This window comes from Charadrius vociferus, unplaced genomic scaffold (genome assembly GCF_000708025.1).
Source record: "Charadrius vociferus isolate BGI_N301 unplaced genomic scaffold, ASM70802v2 scaffold174, whole genome shotgun sequence".
Classification (NCBI taxonomy): domain Eukaryota; kingdom Metazoa; phylum Chordata; class Aves; order Charadriiformes; family Charadriidae; genus Charadrius; species Charadrius vociferus.
In genome coordinates, this window is record NW_009648441.1 from 1,150,263 (window position 1) to 1,175,393 (window position 25,131).

General features: G+C 35.8%; 1 protein-coding gene across 2 annotated transcripts in view; it reads left to right on the plus strand.

Moving 5' to 3' along the window:
- Positions 1–25,131, plus strand: part of PTPN3 (protein tyrosine phosphatase, non-receptor type 3) — a 96,598-nt gene that overhangs the window by 13,760 nt on the left and 57,707 nt on the right. For both annotated transcript variants that reach the window (XM_009885440.1, XM_009885441.1), the window contains exons 6-9: positions 750–802; positions 9,756–9,876; positions 13,936–14,023; positions 19,809–19,897. In XM_009885440.1, the coding sequence (XP_009883742.1) occupies positions 750–802; positions 9,756–9,876; positions 13,936–14,023; positions 19,809–19,897 (351 nt within the window). The remainder of the gene's footprint in view (positions 1–749; positions 803–9,755; positions 9,877–13,935; positions 14,024–19,808; positions 19,898–25,131) is intronic.

A 25,131-nucleotide genomic window follows, 5' to 3' on the forward strand; every position in this document is an offset into this window, starting at 1 on the left:
AGTTTACAAGTCTGTTGTAAATAAGCTGTAGGAGATGCTGTGTGTCTGCAGGTACAATGTCAACCTGGGAGATCTTTTTGCAAGGCATGGTGTGCCAGGCATGGTATTCCAAACGTGGGGACCCCCTGTGTAGCGTGGTAATCGGGAGGGAGTAGCAAAGGTGCAGTTCATGCTATTGTTTCTCATGATTTCAGGGTTATATTCCCTATATGGTGGGCATATACCCAGTGGTTCCTTTGCCTGCGATTCTTGTGTGTTTGTACATTTTAAAAAAAAAAAAAGAAAAAGGTGGTCCGAGTAATTGCTGCCAAATGTAAATTACCATTAGGTGTTGGCTTTTTTCTTTTATGGAGTCAGTTTTGGTCATGAGATCAGAGCAGTCTTTGTGCTTGGCATTTGGCTAATTTTAGTGTTTGTGTCTAGTTTTAAATAGACCAGACTGCAGCTATTAAAATAATGTCCAGAGCCCATAAAAATCACTTCTCCTTTTGCTTTCCAGAATAAGCATTCAGCAAGAATACGAGCACGTCCTTTTAGGACTAGTTACTTCCATTCACTTGCGAAGCTGTTACACAGCAACAGGCTTTTAATGTCTAGTCTTACTGTGCTTTGACAATCAAACTTTGTAAGAAAAAAATCAGATACTCTTTGGAGATGAGTCTTCATGGACTGAACTAATTGCAAAGACATTGTTAACAATACATTTATACAGTCTATGTCTAAATAAAAATATTTTCCCTTCTTTCCAGGTTGTCATGCCCCATTAATTCTGCTGTTGTCCTGGCATCATATGCAGTACAATGTAAGTAATAACTAATCGTTATTTTGTTAACAAATGTATTTTACTGACTACCTTCTCTGCTGTTCAACACTGGAAAACATGGAAAGATTTCTTTCTATGTCTATTTGTGCGGAATATTCAAAGTGCTACAGATCATGTAAAGAAGGTGCAGGTTGTTAAAGCAGCTTTCAGAAAGTCTAAATAGAAAAAGCATAATTGTAGATCTGTCAAAAAAAAAAGTTGATACAAGAATAACATTGTTCTTATTTATGTGTGCTTGTACTACTGACAAAAAAGGCAGGTTTTCATTGTCATTGGAAACAAAATAATGAAACTTACTGTGTATTAAATAGCTACAGGAAAGCATTCCAGGGAAATAAGAGATCATCTAGAGAACAGTTAAGGGGAAGGTAAACTCATGATTAAGAAACTCCAATGTTCTTATGTAATGTTTTTTCAGGGAATTTGACTTGTTAGATATGCAAAACTGGTGCTTTCCAATACAGTTAAGGTGGTGCTACATAGAAGAACTTACATCCTCCTTATCTGCCTGTACCTGGCAAAAAGAAATTCTAAGGGTAATATTAGAAAAATACCTTCTGTAGGAAAACCAAAATGGAGCCTGACACTCCTTATAGGCATCCTAATCAGGCAGTGAAAAACAGCTGGAGGAAGACCTTTCTCATTAAACAAACAAACAAAAATAGAGGTTGAGTGTTTAGTGGAGTTTGTATACTTGTAAAAATGAATGTCAAGGGAAAGAATACTAGAATGGTTGTGTATTTGTCTGATGTATATTTATCCCATCTCTTTATGGAAAGGCTAGCAAGGTCTGCAGAAGTGATTGAGGTAAATTTTGCTTGAAAGAAGGACCAAGCTAAACAATTAAAACATGGTTTTCAAAGGAGAAAGTGATAAACTGTTTATATCTATGAAAGTCCCAAGTGGCTCTGAAACATTCACTTTTTGTTTAAGTATATCATATGTTGCACCCTTTTATTAAATGTAACTTTAACCACATTCAAGCTTAGTAAGAATGGTTGAAACCACAACAAGTTTTCCATAGTAGGTGGGAGTCCCAGTTTTGTTTCCAAAGGAAATGCATCCCTGCTTCTGTGTGTCTGGGGGTGAAGCGCTCTGAATATGTAAAATTGCTAAATGCAGTGTTGCTGACCCAATTGTGCTAAAGCAAAAAAAATGTAAAGATACACTGAAGAATACAAGTGTTTTATCAAAAGTCAGGCTTAACATGATTTTTAAAATTAATTATGCCACAGGTGACGTACCCCAAATCCCAAAGTAATTCTTGTTTCCCCTTCAGTGTTAGTGGTGTGGATACCTACTAATGCAGTTATTTGTAATAAAGGAGAAGGATAGAAGGTTAGTGAAGATTGTGGAAGGGTGCTAGTGTCTTTTAATCTTTCGCTTTCGTGGTGGATTCTGGAATTTCCTATGCACCTATTTGCCTGATTTTCCTAACTCGTCATAGTGGTATTATTACTGGAGGGGAGGGGGCTTATTAAAAGAAAAACACCTTTCTTTTTGTTAGCTGATGGCCTTTCCTTTGCTGTTTGTAGGATAACTATACTTACTCTCTGCATTGCTAAAGAATGAAACATTTAATAGGCAGATGTATTCCCTTAAAGGGAAAAAAAAAAAGTTTTTCTTTTGGTACCAAGTTGTTGCCATTTACTTAAAGATTATGGCATAGGAAAGATCTTCTCGAATCTGAGTGTGTAGGTCTACTTATCTAGTCGTGTTTGCTAGGATTCTTGTCATGTTGTTTTAAATAGTTTTCTTTTGGTGTTTTAATTTCTAATCATACTTATTAATGAGAGTTGAAGTTCTGGGATATGAGGTATCTGGTTATTAAAAAGCCATTGTCTGAAGTTGCCATGGATCAGTTCTACCTGAGCTTTTTCTTATTACTGCCACTTCTTTGTGGTTTTTCAGGCTGCTTTCTCCTTCTCTGACTTCCCTTGTTTGCAGAGAGGAAATCATCGTTGTCCGACAACCTTTATCGTTATTTATTTAAAAAGTGGAGCAGTTGTCACTGAGGCAGATGTCTTTCATTGTGCATGAAGTCTGGTGTTTGATATTGCTGCTCTTGCCTTTTAACTATAGTTTTCACATGTGGCAGTTGTATGGTTGACCTACACAGGCTTTGTCTGAGTTTTGCAAAGGGACAGTTGGTGATGTCTGCTGTGCTGCTTCTCCATATTGCCCTTTGCACAGGTGTTTGGGTTCAGTGCTGTGGTTCTGAAATAAAGCTCTGACGTGTTACTCTGCACCATTGTGGCACACCCTGTGTTGTGTGGTGGTGCTAAGTTACAGGGGAATGCAAGTGGGTGTGAATACTGTGTCTAAATAGCATGTGACTAAACTTGATTATGAATACAGGTCAGGCACTTGAGGAATAAGTTGTTAGTTTATTATCAGCAAATGTGCTTCGACAGAAATGATCAGTGGATTTTGAAATCCTTTTTTAAGGAGAACTTACTAAGGTGCATTTCAAATAATTTTGAAATCATTAAGTCTGAAGGATACTGTCATACTGATAAAACAATCTAACGATAAATTGTGCATCTTGGTTTTTTTGCTAGTGTAAAATGGGAATGTTGTACAGCCTATAAAAATTAAATAAGGGACATACGCAGTGTGAGTATCAGTTTTTATTTAAAATGTCACAAAGCTGATGTAGCACCACTTTTTTTCTGTCACTTCGTGTATTAAGTTCTGATTTCCAGAACAGTATTTAAATGACTAACTATTGGTATATAAGAAGTCCCATGGGTTTGGTGGGAATATGGTCTTATGTGCATAAATCCTTTGCTGGGTTCGGACTTGAATCTAAAGTACAGCAACAAAGCCAACAGAAGATGTTATGAATACTGCTAACCTTTCTTTTTCCTGAACATCTGTTGCTCAGTGATTCATTATGACTTGGGTCTTTCTCTTATGTCCTGTGATATTGTTCCCCTCTCAGCTCTGCTTTGAGAACCAGGAGGTTTCTCTAGCATGCTGCTAAATATCTTTGGGATTTTGTTCAGGAAGGGGTTGACTGTTTGCTTGGGATTCAAATGGGCTTTAACCTTCTCTAAGAAAAGGAAGGCTGGCAACGGTGAGGATTTGAGGAAAGCTGAGCTTAGTAATTACAGCTGACCTGCTGTAATCTCTGGAGTGGAGAACGCCAGGCTGGGATATTGGCCAGTGCTGTAGCTGAAGGAGCTGACTTTATACAGTGCCTCGTAGACTTGATACTGTTCTGTATTTTTTAAGTGGGTGAACCTATTAAATGTTTTTGTGTAACGTAACTAAAAAGGGGAAAGAATGGTTACCCAAGGTCAAGGTCCATATAGTACAGTATTATGATAATGAGTAGCAGTGAATGCTGAGAGACAACATATGTAACAGATCAAAGTAGTTTTAAGATGCATTAGTTCTGCAAAACCTCTTAATGTTTTGGGAGAACTGATAACTATTCCCTTAAGTCTTTTGTCCGCATATTTCTTCTAAATTAATAATCTTTGTACTTTGGATTATACTTCGCTTTTCTCAGTACTTTTTCTGATTATGACTATGGTTTCTGAGGTACATGTTGTATTTCAGATGCAGAAGTAGCAACTCAGTATAACTTATTTTCTAATTTGTTTCTTCCTTTTCTTTGTGATATGTTGTTGTTGAACTGTGGCTGGGTTTTGAGCTGCTGATTTTTAATTTTTTGAATTTGTTTTTTAATAAAAGGTATTACAATGGCTGACTCATTTTTCTTTCCAGAGTGGTAATAGAGAACTTGGAGACCACCATTGTGTCTGTATCTTTGCAATTTATTTCTACAAATGTTCTTTTGTTTTTATTAATGCCTGATTTCTCATTCTCTTTTACCACAAAGTGACCAGTTGTCATAAGTGGACGTAAGCAGCTACGTACAGTCATCTCTAGATTGAACCTTCTGTAAAGGGCTCTTGAGTGTGAAGTGTTATTTCCTTTTACAAAACAGGCTAGTTTTATCCATGATAGCTAGTTCTGCTTGTTCAGTAGGGACGTAATGCTTACTTACTCAGTGGTTGAGTGGGTTAGAGTTCATACTCTTGTCCTTATTTGGCACCTTTCCTTCTCTCAACATCCCCTTACGAGGGTTTTGGTCCTTTTTGAAGTCTCTCTGATAACCATTTTCAACATGGTGTCTTTAATCTCTACATCTACATGGATTTTACTCCATGTCAATGCTCCTTTTTAGTCTCACTTTTAATAAGTGTCTACATTTTTATGTTGGTTCTTTGAAAATGAATTCTGCTGTAGTGGATTATTTTCTGATTCTAGAAGCGTTTTCATACCTGAATACCTTGTAAGTACTGTTGAGAAACAGTAACTACTTTAGTTTATGTAGTGCAATGCGTGATCTTTCTTCTGTTCTCTACTTGTACCAAGAAGCGATCACTTAAAAAGTCTAAACTGATTGAACTGTACAGATTAGGAAGTGTCTTTTCTTTTTGTACCTCAGTGTTCATATGAAGATAAATTTATCGTTAGCCTTTAATATTATATTTCACTCTTGTCTTAGCATGTCAGTCATTATTGCTGTCCTAATTTGGAGGCCAGTCATGTGACCCTAACTATATTTTCATCCTGGATTGCAATTTTATACCTGAGGATTTTTATTCCTTGATAGAAGTTAAATTAGTTATATAACTTGTATGCTGAACTTGTCCCATTGTTTAGTTATTTTTTGTTCCAGTGGGAGCCTGATCTGCTTATGTAATTATCCTCTTTTAGAAGCAAGCAACTCAGTTCACTTTCATGCTTTAATCATGTCATAAAATATTAAATCCTGCAAAAAGCTATGAATTTAATGTCAAACTACTTGGGTTTTTTTCTGGTACACTTCTCAGATCTTTAGAAAGTTGATATTAAACCTGTTTTCAAGGACTAGCTTTTCTAGGCATTCCTTTGGACCAAATTGTCCATATTATCTATAACTGATTTCTCCATTAGGCTTAGCCAATGAGCCATTCATACATTTGCCTTCTGACATCTGTAGTTACCTAGAATGCCCGTATGCAGAAATAGGTTCTAGTGCTATTACTTTATATGCAATTTTTTAAATTATTGTTTACAAGCAAACTTTGTAGAATTGGAGATCAACTTGTCTTCTGTACCTTGAAGGATATCACATAGATGGCAAGTAGAAATCGGTCACCCTTTAAGTTATACAAAGCTAAGGCTTATCTTTTCTACTATTACGTTTTTGGGGGCTGCCTGTGGAAGTTGGGCTAGATTGAAATGGTGGTATTTTGGTACTGTTAGCATTCAAGAACAACAGTAAAATTAATTTCTAAAAATGGTACCAAGCAAATTATCTCTGTCGTGTAGCAGAAATCTTGGATATCAAAAATAACTTCATGTGAGAAAGAACCACAGGCAAATGTAGTTTGGAAGGGGCTTCTTCAAAGTCAGATCAAGTTGCTTGGGGTCTTTCGAGTTCAGTTTTGCATTTCCAATCATGAAATTTCTGTCATCTATCATCCTTTTGGTTTGCAACTCAAAGAAGAGTCTGGCTCTGTCTTTCTTGCACCCTCTCTGTGGGGTTGTGGAAAGCAGAAATGAGATCAGTGCTGCCTTACCTTAATATAGAAGATGACAGACCAATGGTTTCGTGGAAGAAACCAATGAATAAATGAAACCTCAGTAATTATTGTAAGAGTTGTTGACATCAATGTTGTTTTTCTTTTTTTTCCCCTCCATGTGTGTCAGATCTTCCCTCTATAAAGCTCTCTTTTTCTTTTCCTTTTTTTTTTTTTTCTTAGTGCAGCAATATATCTGGTAGTCAAGTTTCTCTTTGTAGGGAAGATACATGTGTGTACCCATAGAATTCCTGTTGAAATCTATCAGTGCTACATGAATTCACTTGTTCCTGGTCTTCCTTCCTCTGTATCTGAATTTTATAAAAATGTGTACTTTTTTTTTTTCGTTTTAATTAGTCCTTTTCTTTGATGCCTTCCTGCACAGAAGTCTTTCTGCTGCCAGGAGAAAGAGACAAAAATATATACCCACTACGTTATTATAATGGGACAAATTCTTTTTCCAAAGTCTGAAGAAAAGATGGCTTGTTTAGGCTTCAAGAAGGCATAGTCAGTTCAAATCCTGTGTAAACGTATATGATCTCACAATTTTTATTTTTTTTCTCAAGCATTTATAGATTCTTACTGTATTGAGAGCTTGTACAACTTGTGTTTTTGTAGGTCAACATTCTTGGGTTTTGCACTGTTCTTTTACTAAGAGTTATAAATATCGTCTTTTTATTGAATATGGCCTTCTAAATGAATGGTCCATCACGTTCCCTTCTTTAAAGCCTTTCATATTAGATATAGAACTCTAAAATACAAGAATCTAATATTCAAATAACTTATTTTTTTAAACTCCTCCTTGGTTCCATTTGCCTTCATTTTACTCTATATTCATTCCCAGTTATAATGAATTAAAGAGCAACAGTTGGCTAGAATGGAGAAAGGTAAAAATATGCAAATACGCTTTTTTTTTTACCTGTAACTTTATCCTCATTGAGTCAGTATCAGCTCATGTGATCAGAACAGCAACTATGTCAGGAGAAACTGAGATTAGAAATAGGTCTTAATATTTCCTGCCCCGCTGCTCTCTTCTGGAGAAATCCAGTAAAGAGGTAGAAACCTCATGGGTTTTTCTTCTTACTGAGGTCTTGATATGGCCTAACTTTTTTTTTTTTCCCCTACTTGGATAATTAAGTCCTGCACAAGATCATTAGTCTTCCAAGATGCCTACCAATCAGCATTTATAGTTTCTCTTCAACCGTGACAGTTGGCTGGGGAGCTGGAGAAGCAAGTAGTTCTCTAAACTGTTCCCCTTGTTGACATGACCTAAGGTAGCTAGGAGGAAGACCAAAAAAACCAAACAACCACAAAACAGAGCAACCTCCATATTTGGAAGATAAGCAAGAAGACTCTACTTCATAATGCATGAAGGAACAGCACTTGCCTTCTTTAGAGAAGGTAAGAGTACAGTAAAAAATATTTTTACCTAATGCAAATAAAATTGAAGTAGACAATTGAGTTTTCTTATTCCTGGCCATATGGTCTCTTTCTGTTGACAAGAATGTAATTCAAGCTAGCTGCAGCAGACCCTAAAAATGTAGACTGTTTCATAGAAAAGATGGGTTGTGTTAATTGCTCATTAAGGAAAGTCTTCAATCAACTACTGTCATCCATGAAATGGTGTGCTTTATTTTTACACGATTATTAACATACCTACTTTGTTCAAAACATTTGTATTTTTTGTTTTCATTGTTATTGCCTTAGTCTTGGCAGAGACTTGAACTTTTGTTAATATATAGATATTCCTAAAATTATTTCAGTTTCTTGTTATACTTCTGGATCTTCTGTCTTGTCTGTTTGGTTTGGGTTTTTTTGTTTTGTTTTCTTCAGAGAGATATTATTTGACAGAAGTGTTCAAACATGTGTTTTAGTTCTAAGGGTAAATATTTAGTCTTTTGCCAGCAATTTTGCTAAGTAATTTAAAATTCCAACTACCTTTAAAAAGCGAGGGCGAAGCATTGCAGGGAAATCTTCATTCAAAATACATTACTTGCTGTTTATCATTCCGCTTTCTTTTGTATTTAAATATTAGGTGTGCAACTGTATTAGTTTCTGACTGCATTTGCCTGGGAATTGTTTTGTATCGCAATGGTTCCATTTTCTAAGCCACAGAAATAATGCTTTTTGCATATGTAAGTGGCAAATATTAGTTATCCCCTGCATTACAGATACTCCATAGTTATTGTAGCTGTAAGCTATTTCTGAATTCCACAACTTCCCCCTATCCCCCAACCTGAATCATTTAAATCACTCTTTCATACTTTGCATTTTCTGGAAAATAATGGTGATAGTATTGTTCCTAAAAGCATGCTCTTTAACTTTTGGGGTTTATTCTCTTCAACTTTTTAATGAAAACACAGATTTCATGAAATATGGGTTTTCAATTACTTGCTTAATTGAAACTAGGTAAATTTATGGCAAATAGGCAAGTACTTTATTTGAAGCAACCTTCCCGCTGCCCCAAACTTTGCATCTTTATAACAGGTAAAATGTTTGCGTATGTTTTCCAGGATATAAACTTACCCTGACCTAGCTTTTAAAGAAAACTTCCATAGATTGAGGCTATAAACTTATGGTCATTTATACTTTCATTTCTTTTCCATCAACTATACCACCAACTGTGGATAAGAATTAGCTTTTATCTAGTAACTATTTAAGAATATTTACTAATTAGTATCATTTTTGAAGGGATAAAACCTTTTTTTAAGTTTATTTGGCTGCAAACATATATTTACTTCTGGTAGCAGCTTGGTAGGGTTATGTATAAATCAGCAGTTCTCTCATGCTTTAAGTAATTCATGTTCAGCTGAGGCAAGACTAACAATTGAATTGTTAGGACAGAGCCACAGTTGGTAGTCTGAACACTTTTTACCTGGCAATGTAAAGAGCAGATGCTTTCTAAGTGACAGATCTTGTTGAAGATTTCTAATATGTTACAGTCAAGTAAACGTAAATCAAATTGATTTCATTTGCCATCACTCACTGAAGCAATTTGGTTTCCTCTAATGTTACAGTACTGCACGTCTGTGCCAACGTGGCATGTAATGCCTGTCTGGTGGTGTTACAGCTTGTGATGCAAAAGTGGGGATTTATAAGTAAATAAATAAAGTACCGAGTCATTCAGTGCCTGAGATTATAGTTATGGTAAGCGTATTTTGAAAAAAAAATCTCTTTTCACTGATCTCATACAATTCCCTGTGTTCAACGCTTAGAGTCTTTTGGGAAAAAGTTAGTAATTCCTGCATTTCCCCATATATATATATATGTGTGTGTTAATGAGGAGAAGGAATTCCTTCTTAATAATAATCAATTAACTATGAAAACTCTGTGTTTCTTTTTCCTAACAGCACAACTTGGAGACTATAACGCTTCAGTACATCATTCAGGATATCTGTCAAATTACAACTTTATACCAGAGCAGAACAAAGATTTTCTTACCAAAGTAGAATCACTACATGAGCAACACAGGTAACATTAACTTTTAGTTCTCTCTCACTTCTTCAGTTTTTAAGGAAAAAAAAAAAGGTGTCAAAAGGACATCTAGAACAAGAGGAAATGTCTTTGAGTTGCGCCAAGGGAAGTTTAGATTGGCTATTAAGAAGAATTTCTTTACTGAAAGGGTCATCAGGCATTAGAACGCGTTACCCAGGGCAGTGATGGAGTCCCCATCCTTGGAGGTATTTAAGGGTCGTGTAGATATAGTGCTTAGGGGCATGATTTAGTGGTGGGCTTGTCAGTGTTAGGTTAATGATTGGACTAGATGATCTTACAGGTCTTTTCCAATCTAGGAGATTCTGTCATTCTGTGATGACTCAAGTTCTTAGTAGTTTCAGTACAACGAGCAGTTTTATTTCATCTAGCTTCTATTAAATGAAATATTTGGGTTTATCATGTAGGTGCTAGACCAGTCATAGTCACAGTATGATAACAATTTGTTAAAAATTTTCAATGAATTTCTAGCTATAACAACCAGTAGATCACTTAGCGTTATACATTATTAATGGCAACCATCTCAAACATTGTACTAGATGTCTGAGGGTTTTTTTGCATCAAGAACGTTTGACTGTTTTTCAAATCCTACAAATCTTTTTGTCTATCCCTGAGGACATCCCCTTCCCCAAAACACTTCAATTAACATTGTGCTTTCTCTCCACTCTCCTGAGTGGAATTATAAAGGCTACAACAGATTATTCCAATCAGTCTACTGCTAATTACTCTTTCTGACCTTGCTGATTTGTCTCTTGTAAGACTGCAGCTTTAGAATTAGTGGTGTTGATCAGATACTCACAAGCTGAATGCGAATATGCCAACCTAAGAAATTGCCTGTGAGCATTTGAGCAAATGAAATTTGAATATCTATGGACTTGTTCTCTCTGTGTCTTTACTGCAGCAGAGCTAGTTCCTCACTCTCCTAGCTTCTTTGATTTATACCATGAAATATTTCAATTTTCATCGTCTCCTGATATTCCTTGACTTTTTTTGTCATCTTGCAGTACTGTCACCTCTCCCTTTTGTTTCTTTACTGCTAGTAGATGTAGTGAGTAGTTCTTAACTTCATGTGTGCTGCCTAGCAGTCCAGAACATGTACATTGCTTTGTTTATGGGGTGAAAGAGAGGTAACCACTGAACTCGAACTGCTACCATTCCCTCTGTGTAGGTACTAATCTGGACTGCTTTGCCAGCAGTTCGTGTTCAGGGACACAACAGCTGAGGCCTCTACTCCTTCCAAATTAATTTGCAGTCTCCAGCAGGCTCAGAAGTTTTTAGAGGGGCACTTGTAGACAGGTATGAATAAATCTGCTTATCTTTAGGAAGCAATCATCTTGGAGACCGTTTAGGGAAGATTCTGAAGAGTCTTGAAATGGTTTGATTGAAGTCATGTATTTAGTGCTATCAGATTTCTGCTGATCTGGTGTAAATAATATTTGCTGTAGACCATATGGGATATCTGTAAATTATTATGCCTTTCAAACTGGTGTTCTTAGATTACAAGATTGCAAAGCCAGCCCTATAAAAAAAAAAAAAAAATCTATCCTTTTTCATTCTTTAGTGTCTATCCTTTGGGAAACTTTCACAAAGGAAAATTAAAGGGCTGGAATTGCTGAAGCACAATGGACTTGAGAAGCGATATTATGTCTTGTATGCTGTAGCTCAATGCAAGTTTTTTTAGGTAGTTTTTATGCTGTTTTGCAAAATCTGAGAAAGTAGTTGTATGAACATGTTCATATCAGACACTATTCAGTGGACAGTAAGTAGCTGTTGAGAAAGAAACTGTTGTCATATTAAACTGCTATAGCTTCAGAAACTTTTCCTTTTGTGTTCATCACTAAATCCGTAGTGGGATTTTTCTGTGTGTAGTTTGTTCTAACAAGGTTTTCTTACCATTTTTTATTTAGTACATAAGCAGCCTGAGCTGTTAGGATGTGGATATTATCCAAATTGGCAATATTTTTGTAGTGCTTTCTATATATAGCCATCAGTTTGATGAGAAGGATGCATTTGGAACTTCATATGATGCTTATATTCCAGAAGATGTTTGTTAGCCCTTGGGTATCAATAGCTATATAAATTGGAAGAAGACACCAAGACCGGTTTCCTCTTGCCCGTTTATTTCAACAAGTAACTACTACCTACTTAGGGACCTCAAGGTTTTATTTCATCTCTAATTGAGTAGGGAGGTGTAATGACAACAAGAGAAAAAAACTACGTCTGTGCTGGATACTTGTTCGTGTTGGCCCTTCAAGATACAAGGCTTTATTGGTCTGGTGTAGCTGGTGTATGCAAATTGAGAATTAAAATTTGCAGGCATATCTTGTTGGTATGCAACAGACTTTCCCCACCTTTCTGAACCAGTTCTTGATCAAAATTTAAAAACTGAAAATAATGTACTCTTGCAAACATTTTCATCATCCTGTTGTATAATAAAATGGTAATTTTGTGGGGTTTTTTCTCTACCTTTTTGACACAGTGAAAGAGGTAAGTTCTACTAGCGTTTTTTAAAATCAAGGTGACAGTAGTTGCTGTAGATGTAGATCTGAGTAAGCAGTTTATCTCAGGATTGTGAAAAAACAGCTCTTTTTTTGTCTTTGCTCTTTTTCCAATATTGTGACATCCTCAAGCCACACTGCTGGCAGTGGCTTTCCAGTTCAAGGTAACTTGCAGTTTCATGGAGCATGATTGTAATATTTTCTACAGTGGCTGTTTTCGGGCATAATATTTTGATGGCCTGGAATTTGAAAAAATAGATATTAATTGGAAGTGTTAGATGTCCACCTTTTGAGGTAAAGCCCCTTTTAAAAATGAGAACTACTGTCTGATGTGGAATGCCTTTCTATTTGGAGTTCTTGCCATAACACAATGTTATGTCAGCTTTTTACAGGTTGTATTTAAATTCTATTTGATTAACATAATTTTATGCATGTCATTTTGGAAGCTCACCAAGCAGAGAGTTGTTTTTACCTGCACTTAGCTGCAGATATAATAGGATGATATCAGATATCTTTTCAGCTTGGATGTGTGTAGATACTACATGCATCCCTCAGCCTCTGTTCTTACAGTTACTTGAACACGCTGTAGTGCCCGAATCTCTGATCTGTGCTGTGAGACCAGGATCACTGTGGGCGCAGCACAATGTTGATAGGCTATAGCAGATTCCAGGTTAGATATGCCTCTGAACTGGTCTTGGACCTGCAATTTATTGGAAGGGGCTACTTTCGTTATCATGGCTAAAGGAATCTTCTTTAGGCCACATTGCGTTCCTCTCAGATGAATAATACATAGGCTGCATGGGAGAACCAGCTAGGCAGGGATTACTGTTGGATTCTTTGTTTTTTAAAATTCCTAGTAGATGCCATTGTAGCTCTTCCATGAAGATATATAAAGTTTTTATTTGAGGTGTGGGGATTTTTGAGTTTTTGTCTCGGGGGGGAAAGCGGGGAAGAAGCAGCAGCTTCCTAGAAGATCAGAAGATAGAATCCTTCTAAGTCTCGCAGCACATTTCACATCTAGCAGCGGAGAAAAAAGTATTTTAGGACTTACAGATTGTAGATAAACTCAGATGGCTTTTCCTCAGTGAGTTTCATAACTTCAACTTATTTAATCTTCTTTCTCCCCCTTATATTTTAGTACATTCCTAAACTGCTTCTAATCTTTCTTCTAAATTACTTCTTTCTGAGAGACTATGCAATATAGAATATTTACAGATACAGCTTCTTGTTAGACAGGAGGATTTTATAGGGGAATTGTTTCCTCATCCATTTAAACAAAACAGATACAAATGATTTTTCTAGAAAGAGCTGGTCCAGGACAGCTAAGGTAATAATATTGTGTGTAATTTTCTCGATTTTTTTGAGAGGAGTTTAGGAGGGCCTTCACCAGTGAAGAACTCGTGGCACTAATTAATGAGGTTTATTTGTCAGACACTAGGCTGTGGGATTCTTCTGTTTTTCTGCATTTGGAATAAATATAATATGTATTTTATTTTTGATGGTGGTCCATATATATATTTTTTTTTTCCCCCTCTTCTAGTGGCCTCAAGCAATCTGAAGCAGAGTCCTGCTACATAAATATAGCACGAACACTTGAATTCTATGGAGTGGAGTTGCACAGTGGTAGAGTATGTTTACATTGTGATTTTTCACTTGAAAAAAAAAAAATTATATGCCTTGTTTACATGAACTTAATAGCAGTAAAACCAGTAGCATTTAAGCATTGACTTTATTGTGTGTTATTTTTAATTAAAGAATTGGGTAATTTTTCAATAATTTCTGTGTAAAATAGATGCTGAGATTTCAATCAAATAAGCTAGATCTCTTCGAAAGAGTAACATGTATTTTTAAGATAAGTTGTTTCAGTACTCAATATATTGTACTTAATAATTTTACTAAATTTTATGAATGTTTTAGCATGAAAGAAAATGAATGCTCTGTTTAGTGCTATAATGTAGTTTGCAGGTGTTTTAAGAGTTTACTTTCTCTGAATTTCTAACACAGTGTTAAGAATACAGAGATTTCTTTTTTTAATTTATTTTATTCACGTATTCCCCATCTCCAGGCTAAATCTAAGCAGTATTTAACAGCGTGGAAGGTAACCACTAAAAATGTATTTGAAAACTTTCAGATGCAGGGTGTGCATTGATAAGAACTATGTCCTACTATTTCAGTGGCTACTGGGTTTTAATTGTTTGATTACACTATCTGTCTGAGACGAATCCCCAAAATATTTTTTTTAATTGTGTCCTAGTGTGCATGTTACCATTTGTGCTTTTATGTAATAGCAAATTATTTTGGCATAAAGCTTGTAGAATAAAAATTTAATGATGTGTAGTGCAGATTTCCTAAATGAAGATGGCTACTTTTTTTCCTAATATTTTTCTGAGGTTTGTTAATAATCCTACACTGAGAATTTTAATGAAAGTCATCAATTTCTGTAATGATGGAAGGGATAGAAAAGGTCTTTTCTCTTTTTTTCCTTCAGTGTGATGTTTTCTTTGTTTTTTTCTTTATGCTACCACAAGTGAGTGTTGCATTAGATTTCTAAGAATTCCTAAAGTGCTCCTGTATAAAACCACTGTTATTACATTCATATTCATGAAATACAGTGCTCAAAAAGTAGAGACAATTTTTAAGGATGGGGAACAGTACAAAAGAAAGGAAATAACTGAAGCAATCAGAATATGAACTGTCTATGCTCATACCGTCTGATAAGAGTATCAAGAGATACAACTGTTATGTCACAACTGTTAAACGTGATCAGATATCTTGGTTCTCATGTATTTGTTGTGGGTAAGTAATTTAGCATATGTGAACAAATTTCTTACATTCTTGTTTTCTGACAATGCAAAAGCCTTCCCAATTTCTGATAAGGTGATGACTTTTAAATGGTAAATGGACATCTTATTATTAGTCTCAGTTCATGGTCTGTCCATTGCGTCATCTGTCACCTTTCTGCTTTTTTGAAGAACACTTGAGATTTCCCTTATGCGCTTAAGTTGATCAGCCTATGCCTTTACACTTCTGTTGTAGCCTAGTATTTTGATAAGCCAACTTAAGTTCCAAGACTTTCACCATGAGGCTATTCTCTTAGTATTCATGAGATGCTGTCTCTGAAAGTTCTTCAATTTCCAGCATCCTTCCTAAGTTGTAGACCACCGAACTATATGCAGGATGTCAGCAGGGGTCATACCAGTGCCAAGTAGTGAGGATAGTTTAGAGTGGGTTCAGACATTTTCAACTAAATGAAATTTCATTGCGGTGTACCAGGCTGCTCTGTCTGAGTAGAAACACCTTCTGGAAGTATCTGCTTAAACAGTGGGTTTTGGTGGTTTTTTGGGTTTTTTTTTTCCCCAGTGCACTCTTTCACATTTAATGACCTGGGGCTCATGGGTTGTCAGACTATTAGTTATGAGCCCCTGCTGTGCCTGACATCAAACTGTATGATCTGACTCAAAGTACAGATTTGAATCAAAGCCTTCTCTATTCCAGGCTGCTAAGATGTAGATGGTCTTGCTACTGTCTCAATCTAAATTAATATTTTTATCACAATTCAATTTTTCTGAAGGATGAAAATATTTGAAGTGGTCTGTTGTTTCTATGACTTGAACTAAACATCTAGACAATTAGAAGCTGCTAGGAAAGAAATGGAAAGCGAAATAGAAAATGTCATGCCACCTTTTAAATCTGTGTTTTGATATAATTTGGATGTTGAGTTTTGTTCCTCCTTTCCCTTCCCTATATCAAAGTGGGTAATGGAATAAGAAAAGTCCAGAGAAGGATAACAATTGTGAATGCTTTAAAGAAAAGCCATCTGTAAGAAGTGAACAGCATGGAGAACATGAATAACAAACATTTATTTATTTATTTCAGTAAAAGATTTAAGGAGCTTCAGTCTCCCTAGAAAGAGACAGGTTTAACCACAAGGACCTTTTTTCATACAGCTACAATTGAACTGTAGCGATTACTGCTGTTTTAATGGATGACCAAGGTGAAATAGGTATCAAGAGCAGTTAGGCAGTTCAGTGGAAGAATGATTCACTGGAGTCCATTAAATATACAAGAAGCTTCTCATCTAGGAAATCCTCTAGCTGTAAATCACTGGAAACCGAGATGGGGGGGTTATTAGTAGAGGTGTGATTGGTTGTCTCTGGAGTCTTGTACTTCCAAACTTGTTGTTTGGACTGAATACCATGAGGCAAACCTTTCAACCAACACGTTTTCATTGGTTATGCTCCTGAAGGCCTATAAGAAAAGTGACGGCACTGGATTACGTCAGAGTGGACATTCTCGGCATTGTCTTCTGGTAGATAGTCTTCCATTTGCTGAGTGCTTTGCCTGTGCTGCAGTAGTCCTGTGGAAGAATACTCCTCAACATTTGGTCTCATCTGGTAGCCCATGTTGGCTATAAATGATGCTTTTCTGAAGTTTGCAACAGTCTATTTCTGAGGCTTGTAATGAAGGTTAGATACTTCCCCCCAATATGCTGCTGCTTCACAGAGGCTACCACGTTATACCCCGGGTTTGGCAGGGATGTTTGCCGTGACTCCTGATATCCTCCCTCCACTTAGTACTGCTCATAAACCCCCCTCCAGATTTGTCAAATCCCAGTGCTTTGAACAGATCTAGTGGGGGCTAGTTAAACTGTGGCTTTTTGAAAGGCTTTATCTCTGTGGATCCTTCTGGTTCAGCTCTTTGCTTCTAAAATAGTCTTAGTCCTCTTAGATTGTGTATGCAGAGGAACCAGGTAACATCTGGCTTTTATACTAATGGCCAAAAGAAGCTGATGCTCCTGTACTGGTGGTTGAGAGTGGGATGCTTTTGGATAATGTTTTTTGAAGAACAGATGAATATCTAGTTTCCTTAATTTTAATATTTTATGGTAGAAAGCTAAATATTTTTCAGAAGCTGAGTGTGAGCTTTCTTTTTAGCAACTTGTTAAACATGAAACTTCCACTAGTGAATTAATCTGAGCTCAGTTTTCATCTGCAAACACTTCTGCTTTCCTCTGAGGATAAATCTGAACTGCTAAAATTGTAATGTTCAAAAATGAAATAGTAGTAAGAAACTCAGGAGAGTGAATTCAATACCATAAAACTGCATTGAGATTTCTTGAATTCCTAATCTCCTTTTGACTCTGGACCACTATCTCTTCTGCTCAATAATTAGTCTGATGTTAACTCATCTTTCATTTTTACTCAGAGTGACAAAGAAAAGAAATTTGTGGAATCAAAATTATTTCCGTATCTACAAAAATCCAGATGGTAATTGTAAATGAAATCAAATGTGAATCAGTATTTAACTGATGCTAGATACCTGGAGTGATCATTTTTATCTTTATGATTGGTTTTATAATTATCTCTGTAAAGAAACAGGTTAAAAAAAAAGTATATGCGTGTTATTTCTTAGTTGTGCAATTTAAGGACATAGATATTTTGAAAGGGAAATAACTGCACATCTACATCATCTTTCGTTTATGAGACCCCCTTTCTTTATGCTGGCCCAAAGTCTTGATTTTGGATTTCTTAGATTTAACACAGGACAATTCACTGTAACGAATAGCATGGGAGGTTAGTGTTTTCGACTGGGGCAGAGCGGGGTGGGAATGAACTTTGTCCTTACAAGGGTCCCAGAGAAAATAGAGTAGTTTAGCCTAATTAATCCCTATCAGGTGTTTAGCTAATCTTTTATTTCTGCTAAATCATGGAGGTTTTCAGCTTTTTCTCCTAAAGCTGTTTTTTCTTCACAGTATTGATTTTTTAAAAGCAGGAACTTGGAGCAAGCTCCAAGTGCTAATAATACAGGTTTCTGCCCTGCTTCAGGTTGGCTGTATTGTGGCAGGGGCAGCTAAATCACATGCAATTCATCTCCTGAAATACCTCGGTTTTCTCCCCAAGTATTAAAATAAAGGGATGTCAGTTCTGGATTCCTGTAATATGCTGGCATGAATTGGCAGTTCAGGAGCTTCTTCTGATGAAGATTTAACCAGCTCCTCTAGCAGCAGTTCTTGGCAAAGTGGGACAGAAGGTTGCTCAGGATTATTAATATTTTCAGCTGTTTCTAGGCTACATTGATGTTAAGTGTATTTGGACTGCTACCTACCTGATGATTTTCTTTTATTATACTCTTAAGGATAGGACTAGTATTCCTCTCATCTTGTCAGTATTCAGTGTTAATGCACTATTTATTAAATAGATATTGCTCATTCTCTATAAACTGTTGTGATATTTCACTAGAAGTTTATAAATCATGCTGCAAGTTACATTCAGCTTCATTCATTCATGTGCCTGTATCACACTTCTTTTCAACTGTTTTTAAAGGATTTATTGTAGACTTCCCACAGTATTGTTAGAGCACGTGCTATCTGTTCTATTCGTCTGTACTTCACCAACATAAAGAAATTGGGATTGGACATACAAGAAAACTATATATTAACAGGGCACAGAGTACCATCTAGAGGAGCAGCTAAGCTACTGAAGGCTGAAGGCTTTAACAGAATCCATTACCCTTGGCCATCCTTTACAAAATAGTCTGAAAATACTTTTGAGTCAAACTTGATGTTTTAACTAATGAGTTCTACACTTAACGTGTAGGTTTATGCATGTGTTCAGCTCTGTTTAGAAATCTGTGTGATACCGGATTCGTACGTGTTGATCATAGAGAAATAGAATGCCAAGATGTGTAACTTTTGTAACATCAGTTTGGGTTTAGAGTCAAATTGACTATTCGGTGTCCTCCCCGCCCCCCTTTTTTTTTCTTTTAACTCAAGTGTTTGCTTATACGTAAGCACGTGTTTCCTCTTGAGTATCTCAATACATATAAAATATTGTAAATTTATGTATGCATTTTTCTAGTTGACCATGTTACACTAATGCACAGTCTTTATTTTAGCTACCAATGAATTCTAGTGTATCAAATATTCATGTGCACATGTATGTTCCTTAGCATACTTTGATATGCAGAATTGTGGTCACCTCCTGCCCAGTTTTTGTTGTAAGACCTTTTTGGAAAAAAATAAGGAATTATTTCCTTTGTCTTTTTAAACAGCTTAAAATCAGGACATTTGTGTTCAGTTCCCCAAATTCTGTGACATTTACCGGGTTGATCTTGGAAAGTATTTCAACTTCTTTCCCGTTGTTAAATTAATAAGTCTGTACTTGAAACTTTAGTCTGATACTGACCTAAAGAATATCTAATGTAGTAAGATGAACATTACAACTTGTTTTAATAAGTGGAAGTTTATAATACCTAGTAGATAATGTTGAAGGAAAGAGATGCATGAGAAAAAAAATCTAAATATGTGATTGAATGTTTGCCTTAGGAGTAGCTATTTAAGTACATAAAACTTGAAAATAAGTAGATAAATGGGACAAACTGCATCAGAGTTCTTAAAGTATTTTTCTTTTGCAGGATCTCCATAATCTAGATCTCATGATTGGGATTGCATCCAGTGGAATTGCTGTATATAGAAAACTCATCTGCACAAGCTTCTATCCCTGGTAAATTCCTTTACTAGTAAAGGTCTTTTCAATCTTATCTCCATTTGCTTCAACATTTATTCCAAAGAAGCCTACAATACATAAACTTGTTCTTTATGGGGTATCATAAAGGTATTTCCTTGCGTTGAGATACAGGTGAAACCTGTTGCCTAGGCTTTTAATTCTCTTAAGACTTTTGGACTCCTTGCACTGAGTGAAGCCTCGATCAAGTTAATTCACATACAGATCTCAGTACATGAGTCGGTGGATCCTGTAATCTTAGAGGTTTGCTGCTGTTATACCAAATAATATTTTTTTAAAAAATCAGTATTACTATTAAAGCTCAACAACTAATGGTCTCATCATTTTATCGTGTCATTCAGCAAAAAGGTATTTGTTTCTCAGAAAATAAATGTAAAATGAAATATTTGGAGTTTCAGATTTACTGAAACTAGGATAATATAATTTAGAGAAATTTTCAAATGTTATCAAACTGGCTATATAATGTTAACAAGTTTTGGAGTCTCTGAGGGAGAGACCTTTGCATTAGAATGCATGACAGTGCTGTAGAAAATAATCTTTAGACATCTTGTGCACATTGCTTCTTCATGATGTGAATGACATCAGAAATTAGTTAAGATATAATCATTTATAGTATTTATGGGCTTTATTTATACCATACTAAAAATGATACCATAAATTGGAAATTATATGGAGACTGGGTCCTTCCTTAAGGTTTTTGGATTGGATCAGAACGATTTTTTTCTCAGACTTTCTTTTTTAGAATAAGTATGAATTTTTTTGTATACTTGATAAACTATAGCTTTATCATGTTATGCATGATTTCCTCATATAATTTGTAACAGTTTTTCTGGAGAACATTTTCTTAAGTATGACAGAAAAGTGCATTCTAATGGGTTGTACTTGCTTTTTTCTCCTTAATTATATAAAAAGCTGCTGCTTAACAATTTTCCTTAAATACTCAAGTTACTTCATCCTTTCATTATGAACCCAACCTAACAGGTATTTCCTGTGGGAAAGCAATAAAATAGTTTTCAATTTATTTTTAGTGGAAAATGTACTACACAGTCTGGATCTTTCTTTTTTCATTGCAGTGAGTTGTCTTTCAACTCTCTTGGATGTACTGTAACCATCCTAAATGCATGTCAATAATGCTGTCATACAGCACAGTGACATCTTGTATTTTTCCATCTCTACTGCACACTAAAGCATAAAAGAATTTTACCTTTTATCTTTGTGCCATGAGCTCTGCCCTTTCATTTGTCAATCTCTCAGATTCTTTAAACAGCTGCAGGTTTTAAAAGGTGCCAGCTGGAGGCACATTTTCTGTCTTCTGCAAGACTTGTTGTGCCAACTTAGTGACCTAAGGTATGAATGGATAATAGTAATGCTGAAAACAATAGTGATCACATTTTAAAATTCAGGACTATATGATTTTTTTAGGAAAGGGGAAGAGAGCTTTGTAGCACATCAGACAGGAGAAATCCACAAGTTCCTGTGCTTTTACTCCTGGAGAGCACAGAGGAATAAAACACAAATACTAAAACATCATTTACAAAATCCTGTTCTCATTTTTGAAAAGAAATGAAGGGGGGAGAAAACCTCACAGATTTTTCAGCTCAAATAATTTCCACTCTAAAATATAAGGTTTAGGCAGCGATATTTTCAGCTGACAGCTAATGCAATTGTTCCAAGCTTTTCTACTCTCTCTCTAAAAATATCTTCTCAACTTGAAAAGAGCAAAAACTCACTATGTAGGGGATAACTTTTTGATATTTTATTTCTGGCTTCTTGAATGAGTTAGTCATAATTCTTCATGCAGGAATTGTGTCCATTCCTTGTCCCCTGAAAACAAGCAAACAAGGAGAGTCACCAGAGGAGACTAGCCTGTGCTGTATTTGTAGTGTACAATTTCAATTTCTTTGTAGACCTCAATGCAGGATATATTTCTGTAGTGCCTGGAGTTATAATGTATCTTGGTTGGGCTGAAGGTGTGCAGGTGACAAGATTCCTTACATAGCATCATATGCCCGAGAATGAAAAAAAACAACAAAAAACAAACAAAAAAACCCATTCAGATAATTGAAATAGTATTTAAGTTTTTTGTGTAACACCATTTGTAGTAAGTAGCTTTTCCTGCGGACTGAACAATCTTCACCTTAAACGTGGTAGAACTCAAGGTGGCAGCAAACACCATCAAAGCATTCTTTCCAAAAGTAAGTAAAATACTGTGCAGCGTTAGTGGATGACAACAGTACAAGTATGCCATATGGTAGTAGTCAAAGGGGACCTAAAGTTTTCAGGAAGAGAGGCAGTGAGAGAGTACTGCCTTGGCAAAAGGAGGATTTTCAATCAAGGCAACCTACATAAGGAGCTGAGTGATCAGTCAGAGGCAATGCAAGTCAAAGGAGGTTTAAAAAATAACTCTGGAATTCACGCAGTATTTTATATGCTCTAGAAAGTTATTCTGGGGGGTGCTCAACTGTTTTGTGATAATTTTCAAATTTGTTTTGCAAGTAAACTATTATCTTTATGGCAAAACCATCTCTGCACTCTCTATATCAGCAGCAATTAAGGCTGTGTATTAAATGCCATTCAGTGTATGAAATTTCTTTGCTTTGAAAATTTCAGAGAAACTGCTAGAGGAATGCATTCTACATTGCTAGTTAAAATTTAAAGAACAATTTGACACAATCTTACATAGCAAATTTGACAGAACCTTTCCAGCTGAATCTTCCTATGTTAAAGTATAAGACTTTCAGCTACAGAAACATTTTTGCTTCAAGTCAAAAATACCAGCTATTACTACTAAGTGCTAGGACAGAACTGCCAGTTTGATTAGAAGTGAGTAATTCCGTTGCCCATTAAGTGACAAATCTATTTTGACCCTTGTGAATGATAGGAAGACAGGACCCAAAAGATGTATCATTATTAATATGCTACAAGTATTGAGTGTTTTACAAGTAAACTGTGGAATTTAATCATTTGTGAATGTTGCATAGTCGCTGGACAGATTATTGGTGAGTGATAAGGGCAGCTGAGCCACCAGTTAGAATAAGAATAACTGCATTCTATTCAGATCATGTTTTGGAAGTGGCATCTTCGAGCTCTTGTTAAATCTAAATCCTTTGATACCTTAATCTCTTGGATTTTTGGTGGATTGTGCTATATGCGAACATTCACTCAACTTGTAGGCGTAACATTGCAAATGATTTTTAGTTAATGTTAAATAAAACTGTCAGATTATTAAGTGTTCTTTGTCACTGAATTAAATAGGTTTAGTTGTACTTTAAGAAGAATGAATGGAATTGAGAGGGATGCTCTACTTAGAGGAGAGTCAAAATAAAGAGACTTAGTCGCGGTTTGACTTGAAGTGATTATGTGGTCATGAAGTGAATCATGTTTTGGTGTTTTGTTAGGTTTTTTCTTTTTTTTTTTTTTTAAAGAAAAAGGCAAAGAGGGAGGGATTGAGAGCACTTCGGTATTTTTGGTGTTGGCTACCTTTTTGTTGTTGGGTGGAGCAGTTTTTGCTTTGTCTGCAAGGTTAGTTTTCTGTGTCCTGCATTTCTGCTGGCTCTATGTTAGGATAAAAACAGGCCATGACAGCGACTGTGTAAGCTGAGAATGACTCAAAAAACTTATTTGCTGAATTTTAATCTAAGTCAAGAAACGTATTAAGAAAAAAACAGAAGTGCAGAACTTGAGGCAGGGTAGCACTAGGCTTAAGGAAGGAGTTATGTATAAATGAGTTGCATCTCACTAAATACAACTGAAAGTTTATATGTCTTTTTGGTAAGTTCAGAATCCAGAACTTTTAGATGACCAGTACAGATAATTACCATTTGAGGTAGCAAGTCAAATGGCAAAAGTATTTCAAGAGCTGGCCTGACAGGAGAGGTGCCTAAATATTCTAGTAACCTGCACAACAACTTGCCTGATCACCAAAGAATGCTATGAATTAAATTACTGTTTCTTTGTGTTTCTGTAATTGATGGGTAAAAGCATTTTCAGAAATGGGCACGTGTTCAGTTTACCATCTCTTTTGTGCAGGAGGGGGGAATTGCTCCTTCCACTACCTTTCTTGTTTGTAACTGGCAAATACATGAATCCTGTATAAATGAGGAATGTTGCGCTCTAATTTAAGTACCTCTCTCTCAGGGGCAGTGAGGAATGAGAAATATGCCATTGTCCCATTTGCTGTGAGTGATGCAGAAACTGTGATGAGAACTGAGATGACCTTCAATATAGTTCATACCTGATGAGATCTAAGGTGCTGAGAAACATTATCAGTTGATAAGACTATTCTGAGACTTTTAGCAGCAACCTTCCAGAAGCCTTTCATAGTGTGTAAATGGTGGATTTTAGGCAGATATGACTTAAAGTAGACCTTAAGTAGCTTTCCCAAGACCTTAAGACATTAAGTAGCCTTCCCAAGGCATCTATATGATTCTAGCTGATCACAGATTCCTTTTTCCAAAATGTGTAAGTTTTCAGTTATTGAAGTAGAGGTATTGTAGAGAAAACTTCGGGATTTTAGACAAGTCTTGTTTTGGTGTAGGAAGGGTGCGTGGGTACCTAGAAGTTTGTTTAATTTAGCAAAACTGATAAGCATATAATTAAAATGAAAATTGGTTGAGCACCAATTCCAACTGTGATCCTTACCTTAGAAAATCTTTATTCATACTATGTATATATAGAAAAGAGGTGTTCAGTTCTGTATAAAATAACCACATAAGTTATGCAGCAATGTTAATAATTGAAGCGAAAAATATATTAACACTCATTCTTACAGTTTTCATCCTTCTACAATTATGATTTTAATGACAATCTTTTGTTATAATTGCAAGTGTATGGTATTTTTCACATTGTGAAGACAATTCTGTGAAGTCTCTGGGAAATTTCAGATGTTATATGACCAATGTTGTTGTGTCATTAGGGTCTTAAATGTTCTTCCTTTAGTCACAGTTGTCATATGATTCTGAAGTTATAGAAACTTGACACATTTAACATTTGTGTGGCTTAGTAAAGGATGTCATCAAGTTTTTGCTGCAAGAATAGATTTAGTGGGAGAGAATTGCTATGTGAGCTATTTAAAGAGTAAATGAGGAAGAATCTCAAATTTTAAAAGACCTTTCCTTAGCTAAAATTTTTGCTTTGTTTCTTGACACTTATTTGCCACTCAACACAGGAGATGGCTGCATGTTAGTCATTGAATATTTAAAAGCTATAATCTT